The sequence below is a fragment of the Rousettus aegyptiacus genome, unplaced genomic scaffold (genome assembly GCF_014176215.1).
Source record: "Rousettus aegyptiacus isolate mRouAeg1 unplaced genomic scaffold, mRouAeg1.p scaffold_m13_p_12, whole genome shotgun sequence".
Lineage (NCBI taxonomy): Eukaryota > Metazoa > Chordata > Mammalia > Chiroptera > Pteropodidae > Rousettus > Rousettus aegyptiacus.
In genome coordinates, this window is record NW_023416287.1 from 55,176,548 (window position 1) to 55,192,111 (window position 15,564).

Genomic DNA, 15,564 nt, shown 5'->3' on the forward strand with positions numbered 1-15,564 from the left:
AATTTTATTTTATTTCAAGTCTCATGATAACTCTTTTGAATCTTACTTTTAGTACCATTTACCAGTTGAGGAAACAGGCACACAAAGGTTGAGTAAGTTGACAAAGCTCATGCAGCTCTTAAGTGATTGATACAGACTTTGAATCCAGACATTGTCTCTAAAGTCTGTGTTCTTAACCACCATGTTGTACATCGGGTAAACATAACAAAACAGTCTGTGCTCTCATTCCTTATGTTTTATATAATGATAAATATATCAAGAAAAGTCAAAGAAGATTCAAGGGGAATAGGCAGTGCTCTTGGAATGTTGTATTGCTGCTTTATGCAGGGTGGTCAGAGAAGGTCTCATTGAGAAAATGATATAGTAGCACAAAGATCTAAAGAAGCTGGGAGGATGAGCCATGCAGGTATCTGACAGAAGAGCTTTCTAGGCAGAGAGAAGAACATGTAGTGGCCAGAGATGGGAGTATGCTTGGCTTGTCTGAAGGCTAATAAGAAGGCCGTTTGGCAAAAGTGGGGCAAATAAGGACACAGTAGTAGGAAATGAGATTAGAGAAATAATAGGGGCTACATAGCAGGATCTTGAAGACCATTGTAAGTGCTGTGAGTGCAGCAGGAAATCTTTGGGCAAATTATGAAATGATTTATGTTTTAAAAGGATAACTGATATTTTGAGAAAAGCCAGTAAGGGGTGCAAAGGCAGGAACAAGGGAGACCATTTCGGCTACTGAAATAATTCAGTACTATGAGTCATCTAAGTGTGTGTGTATTGAAGACATTTTTAAAAAACTAATCTAGAATTCAGGTGAGAAGGCTAGAAGTTCATAAAGATATAAATTTGGTAATCATTGTTGTATAAATGGTATTTAAAGGTAATAAGCCTGGGTGATACAAAGGAATGAGTGTAGATGAAGAAGTCCTTCCTACAGCACTGTTTTTATTTGTCAATGAGGTGAGGAGAAACTAGCAAAGGAGACTGGGAAGGGAGCAGCCAGTAAGATGGGGAAAACTAATAGAGTATGTTCTAGAACCAGGTAGAGAAAGCATTTTAAGGAAAAAGGATTGATCCCTGTGTTGAATGTGGCTGACAGGTCAAGTAAGATGAAGGCTGAAAATTGACTATTGGACTTAGCATTTGGAACTAATTTGGGGATCATAATGGGCACTTTTAATGTAATAGAAGCAGGAAGCAAGATGAAAAATCAAAATTGAGATTATAGGCAAATATGAGAAACATAGGAAAGTTGGAATAAATTTTTGTAAAGTATGATATGTAGAAAAAGAAATAGGAAAGATGAAATAGACAGGATTATGAAAGGCCAGAGGTTTGAAAAGAGAATGCCTGTCTTAAATACCTGATATTCTTCTTGTCACTACCTTATTACTCCTTTATTTCTTACAAGATTTTGAAAGAAAAGCAAATGTAATGGTCTAGGTTTTCAAGTACAATAATTTACGTTCTTTTGCGGGGTAACAAGACAACCATGTAAGAAATAGTGATGGGGCCATTTTACTTCTCTGCTCCTGAGGACTCGTTGCCCCATCAGCAAAGCTCTGTTGATATTTTTAGTTCCACTCTACCTTCTCTTGCTCATTATCCAGTAAAAGTGAAAAAGTAGTTCAGGTGTGATGAGGAATCAAAGTTAAACTTTGCATGTATTAACCTGACTCTACCCTCTGGTAATGGCAGGTGACTGAGTGGGGCTAGATCAGCACTAAAATTTAATCTCAATCTCTTGACTCATAGAATTAAAAAAATCTAATAGAGAAATTTGTTTCAATTTGAAAGCTTTTCATTTTTAGTACATTTTGCTAAAGTGTGTATTATCTACACTAGCTATTAAAGCAAGAGCTAATGCTAAACAGACTAGTTAGCATGGTACCTTGTAGGCCCATAGTCTCTTAAGGAGACCATGGGATGAACACCTGATGGCCAAACCATAACTGGTGAGCAAGTTAGAGCAGTTAGATAGCAATTTATATTCTTTTGCTTTTTATTCTTGTCCATGCCAGTGCAAACTCAGAAATAGATGAATCAAGTAGTGGCTGTGGGAGATTGAAGTAAACTGGAATAGAACATAAGTAAATCAAAATTATAAATAAGTAGAAGTTATGAGGTCAGAAAGAACCATCCCAGTAGTGAGTAACTGGTTAAATCATCAAGACCAGTACAGAAATAGAGATACTGAATCCACATTATAGTGAGGAACCAATAAACTCCTAGCAATAAAGCAATAATTACCTAGTATCAAGACCCACATTCAAATTTAAATATCACCTTTTTTGGGATTAATCTGTATGATCAGATTGTTCTGTAGTTTTTGATTTTTAGAGTATTCTTGCCTCTTCCCTATTACCATTTTTATCATTAGAATAAAACCCCTTCTTGAGTCCAACATGGCCTAACTAATGCTGAGTATAAATTTTATACTTAACCAAGCAGGTACATAAAGAAATGATACTTTATTGTTTATTTCCTCCTCTTTAATTCCCCTCCACCCCTGACCAATGGATGCTGCCGTTTCCCCTTAAGAACTGGATCTCTGAAGGCAGGGCATCTCCTCCCACATGCTCACAGCTTGCACCTGGGATCTGGTGCACCCAGAGCCTGGGAGCCCGGCGTCCCTGGAGTATGGTTCGTGGCACCACCTGGGGTGCAAACCCAGGACCTTCTGTGTGTAAAGCAGATGTGCTAAGCGCTACACTATGAAGCCAACTCGATAACTTTATTTTTTATTTACCTTTTTTCCTATCCCCACAGCTCCTCCCCTCTGGCAACCATTAGCTTGTTTTAATCGTTTGTTTTTTAAGATTCCACTTATAAGTGAAATCATATAATATTTGTCTTTTATCTGATTTATTTCACTTAGCATAATATCCTCTAGAGTTTAGATTCATCCATGTTGTTGCAAATGTAAATATTTCATTCTTTTTTATTGCTGCATAATATTCATCTCTATCCATTCGTCTATTGATGGACATCTAAGTTGCTTCTGTGTCTTGGCTGTTACTAGTAATGCAGTGAACATAGGGGTAAATATGTCTTTTCAAATTAATAATTTTGTTTTCTTCAGATAAATACCAGAAGAATTGCTGGGTCATATGGGAACTCAATTTTTATTTTTTCAGAGGATCTCCATACTGTTTTCCATACGTGGCTGCACTAATGTGCAATCCCACCAACAGTGTGTGAGGGTTCCTTTTTGTTCACATCCTTGCCAGCAATTGTTATTTGTTGATTTATTGATGATCGCCATCCTGACCTGTGTGAGGTGATAATCTCATTATGGTTTTAATTTGCAGTTCCCTGATGACTAGTGATGTTGAGCATCTTTTCATATATCTGTTGGCTATTTGTATATCCTTGGAGAAATGTTTATTCAGATTAATTAGGTGTGTGTGTGTGTGTGTGTGTGTGTGTGAGAACTTGTATGAGTTCTTTATTTTGAATAGTAACCCCTTATTGAATATATCATTACTGGTTATCTTTTCCCATTCAATAGATTGGCTTTTTGTTTTGTTGGTTTCTTTGGCAGTGCAAACACTTTTTTGTTTGATGTAGTTCTATTTCTTTATTTTTTCTTTTGTTTCCCTTGCACAAGGTGATATATCAGAAAAAAATACTACTAACATCAGTGTCAGAGTTTACTGCCTCTGTTTTCTTCTAGGTGTTTTATGGTTTCAGGTCTTATATATATCTTTATTTTAAGTTTATTTTTGCATATGGTGTAAGAAAATAGTCTAGTTTCTTTTTCTTTTTTGGTAAGTATGTATCTATCTAGTTTTCCGACACCACTTACCGAAAGGGACTATCTTTTCCTGATTTTACATCCTTGCCTCCTTTGTTGTAGATTGACTATGTATAAGCGAGGGTTTATTTGGGTGCTGTTTTATTCCATTGGTTTATATATGTTTTTATGTCAGTACCATACTGTTGTGTTTACTGTAGTTTTATAGTATAGTTTGATAACAGGAAGCATATTCTTTCTCAAAACTTTTTTGGCTGTTCAGTGTCTTTTGTGGTTCCATATAAATTTTAGGATTATTCTTAAAAGTGATTCTAACTCTTAAGAAGATTGCCGTTGGTATTTTAATAGAGTTTGCATTGAATTTGTATATTGTTTTAGGTATTAGGACATTTTTTAAAAATGTAGTCTTCCAATTCATGTGCAAAGTATTCCATTTATTTGTGTCTTCAGTATGTTACAGTTTTCAGAGTACAGGTCTTTCACCTCTCTGGTTAAATTTATTCCTAGGTATTTTTTGCTTTCTGATACCATTGTAAATGGGATTTTTTTCCTTAACTTTTCTGATCATTTGCTGTTGATGTATTAGAAACAACAGATTTTTCTATATATTGATTCCGTATCTTGCAACTTTACTGAATTTGTTTATTGATTGTAATAGTTTTTTGGTGGCGTCTTTAGGGTTTCTTATGCATAGTATCTTGTCATATGCAAATAATGATAGTTTTAGTTTTACTTATTCCTCTCTGATCTGGATGCCTTTTATTTCTTTGTCTTTTTTTTTTTTTTTTTTTTTTTTTTTTGGCGAGGGAGGGGGCTGTCTGATTGCTATGGCTAGGACTTCCAATACTACGTTGAATAGAAGTGGTGATAGCAAGCATTTTTGTCTTGTCCCTGATCTTAGAGAACAAGCTGGCAGCTTTTCACCATTTTGATATTAGTCCTGGGTTTTTCTTATATAACCTATATTATGTTAAGATAATGTTCTTTCTGTACCTACTTCATTGTGAGTTTTTTTTTCAATTAGAGTTGACATCGAATATTATTTTATATTAGTTTCAGGTGTACAGAATAGTGGTTAGACATTTATATAATTTACAGAGTGATCCCCCTGATTAGTCTAGTACCTACCTGACATTATATAGTTACTACATTATTGACTATATTCTCTATGCTGTACTTTATATCCTTGGTTGTGAGTTTTAATCATAAAAGGATGTTGAATTTTGTCATGCTTTTTCTGCATCTATTAAGATGGTCATATGGCTTTTATTTATTTTGTTAATGTGATGTTTCACACTGATTTAGGGATGTTGAACCATCCTTCCATCCTTGGGGTGAATCCCACTTGGTCATGGTGTATAATACTTTTAATGTGTTATTGAATCTGGTTTGTTAATATTTCATTGAGATAGTTTACATCTATGTTCATCAAGGATATTGGCCTGTAATTTTCTTTTCTTGTAATGTCTGTGTGTGATTCTGATATCAGGATAATTCTGGCTTCATAGAACGACTTTGGCAGCATTCTTTCCTCTTTAATTTTTTCGAAATAGTTTGAAAAGAATAGTTATTAATTCTTTGTTTGGTAGAATTCACCTGTGAAGCCATCTGATCCCAGACTTTGTTTCTTGGGAGTTTGATTACTGCTTTAATTTCATTGCTAGTAATTGATTTGTTTAGATTTTGTATTCCTTCCTGATTCAGTCTGATGGTTATATACTTCTAGAAATTTATCTGTTTCTCCTAGATTGTCAAATTTGTTGGCATATAATTGTTCATAGTATTACTTTGTATTTCTGTGGTGTTGGTTATAACTTCTCTTTCATTGACAATTTTATTTATTTAGGCTCTGTTTTTTCTTGATGAGTTTGGCTAAAGGTTTGTCATTTTTATCTTTTCAAAGAATCAGCTCTTAGTTTTAGTGATCTTTTCTGTTTATTATTATTGTTGTTGTTATTATTTATGCCTACAGCACCTGGTCTTCCTAGGTGGTCTCCCATCCAAGTACTAACAGGCGCAGCCCTGCTTAGCTTCTGAGATCAGACATGGGGCTTGTTCAGGGTGGCATGGCTGTAGACCATGGACCATGGTTCCACTGGAGTGTGAAGCCAGGACCTTCTGCATGTAAAGCAGACATGCTGACCGCTACACTATGGAACCACGTCCTTTTCTTTTGTTTTCTTAATTTCTGTTTTGTTTATTTCCACTCTTATCTTGGTTATATCCTTTTTTCTCTTTACTTTGGGTATTGTTTGTTCTTTTTATAGTTTCTTTAGTTGTAGAGTAAGATTGTTTATTAGGGATTTTTCCTGTTTCTTGAGGTAGTTGTGTATAGCTATGAATGTCCCGCTTAGAACTGCTTTTGCTGCATCCCGTATTTTGAAAAGTTGTCCTTTCGTTTTCATTTGTTTCAGGATAGATTTTGATTTCCTTTTTGATTTCCTCTTTTCTACTGGTGGTTCAGTAGCGTATTGTTTAGTCTCCATGTGTTTGTGTTTTTTCCTATAGTTGATTTCTAGTTTCGTGACATTGTGGCCAGAAAAGATGCTTGATATGATTTTAATCTTCTTGAATTTATTGAGGCTTGTTTTGTGACCAATATGTGATCTATCCTGGGTGTTCCATGTACACTTGAAAAAATGTGTATTCTGCAGTTTCTGGCATATTAAGTTGCTGCCGAGAAATCAGCTGATAGTCATATGGAATTCTCTTGTATGCAGTTCATTTTTCCCCTTGCTTCCTTCAAGATTGTTTAACCTTTGCCATTTTAGTTACATCGTGCCTTGGTGTGGGTCTCTTTGGGTTCACCTTATAAAGTTTCTGTTTCTTTCTCTCTTTCTTCTCCTTTTGGGATCCCTATAATATGAATGTTTGAGTGCTTGATGTTATCCCAGAGGTTCCTTACCAGTGGTTCCCCGATCTTTTTGGTACCAGGGACCCAGTGCTCCTATGAGAATCTAATGCCCAATGATCTGAGATGGAGCTGAGGCGGTGATGCTAGCGCTGGGGAGCAACTACAAACACAGATGAAGCTTCGCTTGCCCTCCTGCCCACCACTCACCTCCTGCTGTACAACCTGGTTCCTAACAGACCATGGACTGGTACCAGTCCACATCCCGGAGGTTGTGGACCCCGGCCTTAAACTATCCTTGTTTATTAAAATTTATTTATTTTTTCTGTTCTTACTGGTTGATTTACACTAGTTAGTCTTCCATTCTTCTTTATTAGCTAATCTGATGGTGATTCCTTCTAACGTGCTTCCTGTTTCAGTTGTATTCTTCATGTCTGCTTGGTGTTTTTATTATTATTATTATTATTATTATTATTATTATTATTATACTTTATAACTCTTTGTTGAAGTTCTCCCTAAGTTTCTCTGTTCCACTCTGAAGTTTAGTGAGCATTCTTAATGACCTTTACTTTGAATTCTTTATTAGGCAAATTACTTATCTTTGTTTCTTTAGGGTTTTTTTTTTTTCTGGAGATATTTGTATTCCTTCATTTGAGAGATATTCATTTTGTTTAACTTTCTGTGTTTGTTTTTATGAATTAGGTAAAATAAGTATCTCTCCCAGTCTTGAGAAAATGGCCTTATGTAGAAGTGGCCTCTGTGCAGGCTGTATATGCCAAGTGGTTTTGGCAGGTCAATAGGAATTGAGTGAGGCTTCCTGGGACACTGATTTACCCACCCGGGGTGGCTCCAGGTAGGAAGGCAAGGTATATGTAGTAATTCTCTGTTGATCCTGCTTGCTCCTTTTGTTTTGAACTGAAATGGACTCAGGCCATGTGTCTGGGAACATACTGCCAGCCACCTTGCAAGTAAGCCAGAGCAATTGGATAGAGCCTCCGTCCACCCTTTGGCAGTGGAAGGGGATGTAAACAATGGTGCTCACAAGCACCCCAACCCTGGAGAATTCTTTTGGTCCCTGGAGAGTTCTCCTGGCTCCCTAGTCTTTATATAGTCTCTTTTGTACAGAAGGTGGTCTTATGTTGAAGCAACCTGTGTGTAGGCTTTGAGTGCTGTGTAGTTTTGGGAAGCCATATGGGGCAGGGCAGGTGCTTATGGTACCTATGGCACTGGCCTGTGGGACTGGAGTGGTCCCTAACAAGGAGGTCAGGTGCCACCCCCATTGTTCCTGTTTGCTCCCTTTGTCAGGAGGCAAAAGGCTCCAGCAGTGTAGCTGGGAATGCTGAGGTGATCTTGCAGGTAGGCCGAAAGCATCAGGATAAAGCTCTCTCACCTGCCTTATGGAAGTGAAGGGAATCGTAAACAATGGGGCTTACCTGCTTCTCTGGCCCAGTTAGTTCCTGCAACTCCTAGAGAGCTCCCGTGGTTTCCCAGCCTTCTCCGTTGAGGCTATTTTACCTGTTTCTTGTTCAGAAGCTGTTCCTTCAGTCTTCATTTGTCTTGCAGGAGTGGTTGCTTTCCATATACATGTGTATTTAAGTTTGCTCATGGGAGTGGGGGAATTCAGCATCCTCCAATGCCACTGCCATCTTGGACCTCCTGAAAATAATACTTTAAAAATTATTTTCTTTTTTAAAATTTTTTTCTTGAAATTAAAAATGCCATAGAGTACTTTAACTGATTACATACAGTAAAACTCTTGAAATGTTAATTTGTTTAAAAGTGATCATTAAGGAATACATCCTTTTTCTGTTATATCAACCAAATTATAAATTTATGTAGAAGTTAACATCCTCTGTACTTTATATTACCACCAAGGCTCTCTCACTCTCTGCCTCTGAGAGGAGACCACACTCTGTGTGCGGAGTGTTACTCCTTTTCTAAGAAACTTTCCTTTTGACTCTAAAAAAATCAAACAAAAAACAAGGGATGAAATGTTTTTCTAGGGATTAACTTCTAAGAACATTTTAAGTGGCCATAATGGATTCACCATCTCCACCCCACATCATCCAAAAACAACCAACCAACTAACACAACAAAAAAAACCCCAAACTGAAAATCTGGATAAAATATATGAAAACTGTTTTCAGCTATTGAACAACAGAAATGGAGGACTGTGATCCCTGAAAGATGGGAAACATAGAAGGTGAGCTGAATGGCAACCTAATCACTCCAGCCTCTGCCTAGAGGCAGTTTGAATTGCAGAGAGGGGGACAGGGAGCTTGAGCAAAGGACAGTGGTTTCAACAAGTTGAGGAGTCAGAGGTCAGAATTCCTGGAGGCTAAGGAAGCTGCAGCAAGTTACAAGACAAAGTTCCAGCAGGACACTATGTAGAATAATAATGCCAGAAGTCTATATAGGAGTGTCTCTTGAGGTGGGTTTTTTTTTTTTGTTTTTTTGTTTTTGTTTTTGGCTTTTGTTTTTGTTTTGTTTTGTTTTGTTTGGAAGCGGGGATTGGGGGAGAGCAGTATTCTAGAATGTACGGAAATAGAATGAAACTATAAAGCTAGGGAAAGAGAAGCCAGGTTGATGTGAGCTGATGGCCCTGAGAGGTCACACAGGGCTGGGAGGCATTTGAGTTTTTTGTAGCTAGAGAGAAAAATTTTAGTTGATTACTCAGGACTTTTAATAGAAACCCCTGAAGGGTCATGGTGCTGAACTAGATTAATAAAGGAATATTAAGAACAAATTTATGCTAATATAAATTAAATAATTTGGACAAATTAGACAAATCTTGAAAGATACAAATTACTAAAGTAATATAAAAAATATGAACATAAGTTGCCCTGTATGTTAAAGATGTTAAATTTATAATTGAAAACTCTGGACTCCGATAACTTCACTGGTAAATTCTTTCGAGCATTTAAGTAAGAAGTAATACAAGTCTTAAACTCTAAAACAATAGAGGAGGAAGGGCACATTTCCCAGTTTATTTCATGAGGCCAAAATTACTCTGATGCCAAAAGCAGACAAAGAAATTACAAGAGAATTGAAGAGCAAAATGCCTGTTGACCATAGACATAAAAATATCAAACAAAATATTAGCTTTCAGGAATATATAAAAAGGGTAATAAACCATGACAAAGTGGGTTTTATTCCAAGAAAATAAAGGTGCCATAGTGGGGTTATTATTCAGGCAGAGATGATAGGAGCTTTGTTCATCCCTCTTGCCACCACAACAAAGTTGTAACAAAACACGGAGCAGACAGCAAGCAAAGTCACCTGGGATCTACATGAACAGAAGCACTACAACTAGGGTGAGAAATAAGAAGTCACCCTGCAATGGTAAAAGGGAGGAAGGGGAGAAGACACAAGGCTGCCCAGTCCCCATCACCTGAGTGGGGTAGAGGCTATGACAGCAGCAGCCGTAGATGCCTCTTAAAGGGGCCATGTCTGCCAGCCAACTTTTGTGGTGACGGACCTGCTCACTCTGAGCACCAGTGCCAAGTCGGCTGCATGGGGGGCACCCAGGACTTACAGGGGAACACTGAGTTGTCAGAGTGAGGGACAGAGGCAAGGCTCTCTCCCTGGCAAATGTGCTGGCAGTATCCATTCTTCCTCTGTTGAGCCCTCTCCCCTCCCAGTGTGTGGACTCAGTGCCTCCATAGCAGAGCTCACTCCACCCAAAGGATTCCCCGAAACCACCTCCCCCAATTCATGGCCCCACCCAAGCCACATTGAGTTCTGTCTTCCACGAGTCTGGTGTTCCTTACTGAGTAGTGCCAGGACTCTCACTGGTGGCAGCTGACCTTGCTTTTTGACATGGCCTCTTGAGGCAACTATATGCACAGCATCTGTGGATTGCTTGCTGAATCTTAACATGTGGTTAAGGCTGGGGCTAAACTTGGCCTGCAGCTGAACCCCTCTCAGGACTGTACCACTGGACACCTACTACGCAAAGCCACACTACTAAGGCTGGGAGACTTATAAGCTTTGCTTAGTACATAGAAACAGACACAGAAAGGCAGCCAAAATGGGAAGACAAAGCAGAAACCATATGAGAGAACAGGACAGAGATCCAGGAATAATGGAGTCAAGCAATCTAACAGATGCAGAGTTCAAACCACTGATTGTAAAGATGCTCAGTGAACATAGGGGAAGTGTAGATGAACTCAGAACTTTAGCGAAGAGATAAAAAAAAGAAACATAAAAATGGAAGTGAAAATTATAAAAGGGAACCAGTCAGAAACGAAGAACACATTATCTGAGATGAAGAGTATATTAGAGGGAGTCCACACAATAGATAAGGTGATTGAACCACTGACATAGAGGATGGAAAAGCCAAGGATACTCAATCAGAATGGCAAGAAAAAAGAAGCCAAGACTATAATAATTAAGGAGCCTTTGGGACACAATTAAACATAAAAATATTCATGTCATAGGGGTACCTGAAGGAAAAAAAGTCGAAGAGGTATTTGAAGAAATAATGATGGAAAACTTCCCTCACCTGGTGAAGAAAATAGACATACAACCCCAGGAAGCTCAAGAAAGTCCTAAGAAAGAGGAACCCAAAGAGGCCCACACCAAGACACATCATCATTAAAATGCCAAAGGTTAAATACAAAGAGAGGCAAAAAGCAGCAAGAGAAAAGCAGTTAATTTTACCTACAAGGGAAGACCCATAAGACGGGCAACTGATTTTGCAAAAGAAAGTATGCAGGACAGAAGGGTTTGACACAAATTATTCGATGTGATGAAAACCCAAGATCTACAACCAAAAATAAATTATCCAGCAAAGCTATCAGAGTCAAAGGACAGATAAAGAGCTTCCCAGACAAAAATAAGCTAAAGGAATTTATTAGCACCAATCCAGTATTATAGGAATTGTTGGAGAGACTTCTGTAAGAAGAGAAAACATGTATCAAAAACAAGAATAAAGAATGGTAATAACTATATTCCTATCAACAAGTACCTAAATGAAAAAGAATTGAGTGCTCCAACCAAAAGATATAGTGGCTGAATGGATTAGAAAATAAGCCCCCTACGTATGCTGCCTACAGGAGACTCACTTCAGATTAAAAGACACACACTAAAAGGAAAGAGATGAAAAAGGTTGCTTTGATGGACCTAGAGGGTATTGTGCTGAATGAAATGGGTCGGATAGAGAAAGACGTATCACATAATTTCATGTACATGTAGAATCTAAAGAACAAAATAACAATAACAAAACAAACTCATAGATACAGAGAATATTTTGAGGGCTAGTAGATGGGACGGAGGTGGAGGGAATGGTGAAAAGGGGATTAAGAAGAGTAAATGGATAGTTACAAAATAGACATGGAGATATGAAGTGTAGCATAAGGAAAACAGTTAATAATGTAATAAATATGTAAGGAGGAAGAGGGATACTAGATTTAGTGGAGTGGTCACTTGTATGTTATATAGATATCAGTGCTGTAAAACTGAAACATACATTACTGTATACCAACTATAATTGAAACAAAAAACTCATTGAATGGTACAATGTAAATTTGAGCAGCTAATTTTCATAAGGCCAGAAAAAAAGAAAAAAATCAATTAGTATAATTTGCCATATCAATTGAATGAAGGAAAAAGCTCGTGATCATATAAGTAGATATAGAAAAGTATTTGACAAAATTTAATACCCATCGGTGATAAAAATTCTCAGCAAACAGAGAATGTTCTTAGCCTGATGAAAGTCAGCTACAAAAAAATCTTATAGCTAGTATACTTACTGGTGATAGACCGAATGTATCCCCTTCTTAAGAACAGGAACAAGGCAAAGATGTCCTCTTTCATCATTTCTGTTCCGCATTGTACTAGAGGTGCTAGCCAGTGCAGTGAGGCAAGGTGGAGAGAGACATTCAACTTGAAAGGAAAGAGTAAAACTGTTATTTGTACACATGATTTTGAATGTAGAAAATCCTGCAGAACCTACAGAATAGCTACTAGAACTAAAAATGTGAATTTAGTAGGGTCATAAGATAAGAAGGTATAAGTGTCAGGTTACACACACACACACATTATTAATATTATGTAAGTGATGAACATGGAAACAGAAATAAAGTAATACCATTTATAGTAGCTTCAAAAAAACAATACCTAGAGATAAATTTAACAAAAATTGAACAAGACTTACACACTGAAAACTACAAAATATTGCTGAGAGAAAATTTTAAAGTCTTAGATAAATGGAGTACTAAATGCATGAATCAGGAGATAATATTTTTCAAGATGTCAGTTCTTCCCAAATTGATCTATAGATTCAGTATCATCCCAGTCAAAATCCCAGCAGGTTTTTCGGTGTAGAGATTGATAGATTGTGTCTAAAATTTGAAAATGCAGAAACCTTAGTGCATGGTTTGACAAACTACAACTTGCCAAATCTGGCCTACCCCCTTTTTTTGGAAATAGTTTTATTGCAACAGTGCCACACGTACACATTTATGTATTGTTTCTGGCTGCTTTCACACTAAAATGGCAGAGTCAAGTACTTGTGACAGATTATTTGTTCTGCAAAACTTAAAATGTTTACTCTCTGGCCCTTTCCAGAAAAAAAATTGTTGATCTCCTGCTCTAGAGTATCCAAAGCAATTTTGAAAAAGATGAAAAGACTGGAGAACTTATCAATTTTCAAGACTTATTGTAAAGCTATAGCAATGAAGGCATTGCGATAATTGACATAAACATAGACATACACAGCAATAGGACTAATAGTATGGAAATAGGCCTATAACTATATAATTACTTGATTTTTGACAAAGGTACCATGATAATTCAATGAGAGATGGACAGTCTTTTAAACTGTATATCCAGTTTGAAAATATTGTACCTTGGATTTTGTAACATATATAAAAATTTACTTAAAATGTCTCAGTAGGCCTGATGTAAAGCGCTAAATCTTCTAGATGAAAGCATAGGAGAAACTACTTTGGTGAAGAATTCTGAAATAGGGCATTTACAGCACAAACCATAAAACAAAATATTCTTGATTGAACATCAAAATGAAAAATCATGTCTAAGGATACTGTTATAAAAATGCAAAGGAAACCACTAGACAGAGAAAATATTACAATACATATATCTGAAAGATAACTTGATTCTAGAATATATAAAGAGCATGATAGTATTATAGTAGTAAGTATTCTTGTTTCCGGAATATAAATAGAACAACTCAATTGAAAAATGGACTTGAACGTATACTTTGCCATAGTGAATGTGGGGAGCAAATAACACATGAAAAGATTCTTAATATTAGGTGCTTAGTCATTAGGGAAATGAAAATTAAAACCACAGCAGTACCACTACACACAAAGAAAAACTGAAGATGTGGAGCAACTGGAACTCTGATTTGGATGAGAATGTAAAATATTAAAGCTGCTGTGGAAAAGTTTTGCAGTTTCTTATAAAGTTCTACCTATACTTCTCATACAACCCAGCAGTTTCACTCCCGGGTATTTATTTAAGTGAAACAAAAACTTTCCTTCACAGAAAAACCTGTATGTATGAGTTCATAGTGGCTGTATTTGTGATTTTCAAAAACCAAGAACAACTCATGTCTTTCATCTGGGAAATGAATGAATGAAGGAAGGAAGGAATGAATGAATAGCAGTGTATGCATATAGTAGAATACTACTTAGAGGAAGAAGGAATTAACCAATACCTGTAAAAACATGGGTGGATCTCAGATGCATTATGTTTAGTGAAAAAAAGCCAAAATCAAAAAGCTACATACTGTATGGTGTCTGGTGAAACTATAAGAACAGAAAACAAGGTAAGTGGTTGCCTGGGCTTGGGGGTAGAGGTTGACTATAAAAGTGCATGGACAGACACGTCACTGGGGGGTGATGGGACTGTTCTTTATCTTCATCGAAGTGGCAGTTGCACAGCTGTTTGTATTTGTCAAAACTTGCAGACCTGGGCACTAATAAGGATGAATTTTGCATATTTATGCCTTAATTTTTTAAATGGGATTTTACAAGTGAGAAACTGATCAAGTGAAACATTACAAACATGAAAGAATCATCACGGTGTCTTAGTAACTATGCACTCTTACTTAAATTGTCATGGACTCTAACCTAAGTATAGAAATAATTTGGGGTTTAAGAGGACAGGCTTGTTGAAATGCTTTTGATAGCTTCTGAACAAATTAAATAGTGATAAAGATGTTTGGCAATTACCTAGTTCCTGATCATTATTTCTGTCAGTGAACTAGAAATCAGTGGTTAATTTGCAATTCTAATGATTTTGATTATACTCATGTTATAAATACGTATAACATCCAGTCAGCCATATGTATTTTATATTGTGAGCTACCTTTTAATATCGATAGATTGCAGTTGTGAAAGCTTTTTTAGAAAGAATAAAACCTAAAAGAGTTGTCTGCATATTTAGGTGGCACCCAAACTCAAGTAAATATATGATGGGTTTCTGAGAGGGAAAAGAAAGACTTAGAACTGTTGTGGAAAATGTGGAGCAACAGCAATTCATATTCATTGCTGGCGGAGATGCAAAATGGTACGGCTACCATGGAAAAGTTTAGCAGCTTCTTATGGTAAGGGTATACTTAATTTTATATAACCACGCAGTTCCAGTCCTAGATATTGCGGGGTGGGAGAGACACACATCTGCTCACCCAAAGACTTGTACAGGAATATTTATAACTGCTTTATTTATAATAGCCCCAAATTAGAAGAACCCAGATAGCCGTCAACAAGTAAATGAGTAAATAAATTATGGTATATTCATATGATGGAATTCTACTTAGCAATAAGAATTAATTATCTGTTTATACAACAGCATGAAAGTGTCTCAGATACACATTGCTTAGCCAAAACACACACACACACACACACACACACACACACACACACACACAAGACTACATATGATTCCACTTATATGAAACTTTAGAAAAGATACATCTTTAGTTACAGAAAACTGATCA

The 15,564-nt window shown here is 36.8% G+C and overlaps 1 protein-coding gene across 6 annotated transcripts in view; it reads left to right on the plus strand.

The window, feature by feature from the left end:
• YES1 (YES proto-oncogene 1, Src family tyrosine kinase) overlaps positions 1 to 15,564 on the plus strand; it is a 73,471-nt gene that overhangs the window by 28,287 nt on the left and 29,620 nt on the right. For 2 of the 6 annotated variants that reach the window (XM_016164556.2, XM_036229892.1), the window contains exon 1: positions 15,012 to 15,171. The exons of 3 other annotated variants lie outside the window; for them this stretch is intronic. In XM_016164556.2, the coding sequence (XP_016020042.1) occupies positions 15,132 to 15,171 (40 nt within the window). In that variant the 5' untranslated portion in view covers positions 15,012 to 15,131. Of the gene's footprint in view, positions 1 to 15,011; positions 15,172 to 15,564 lie in introns of those variants that run through there. One more of the 6 variants, XM_016164558.2, reaches the window with a different exon arrangement.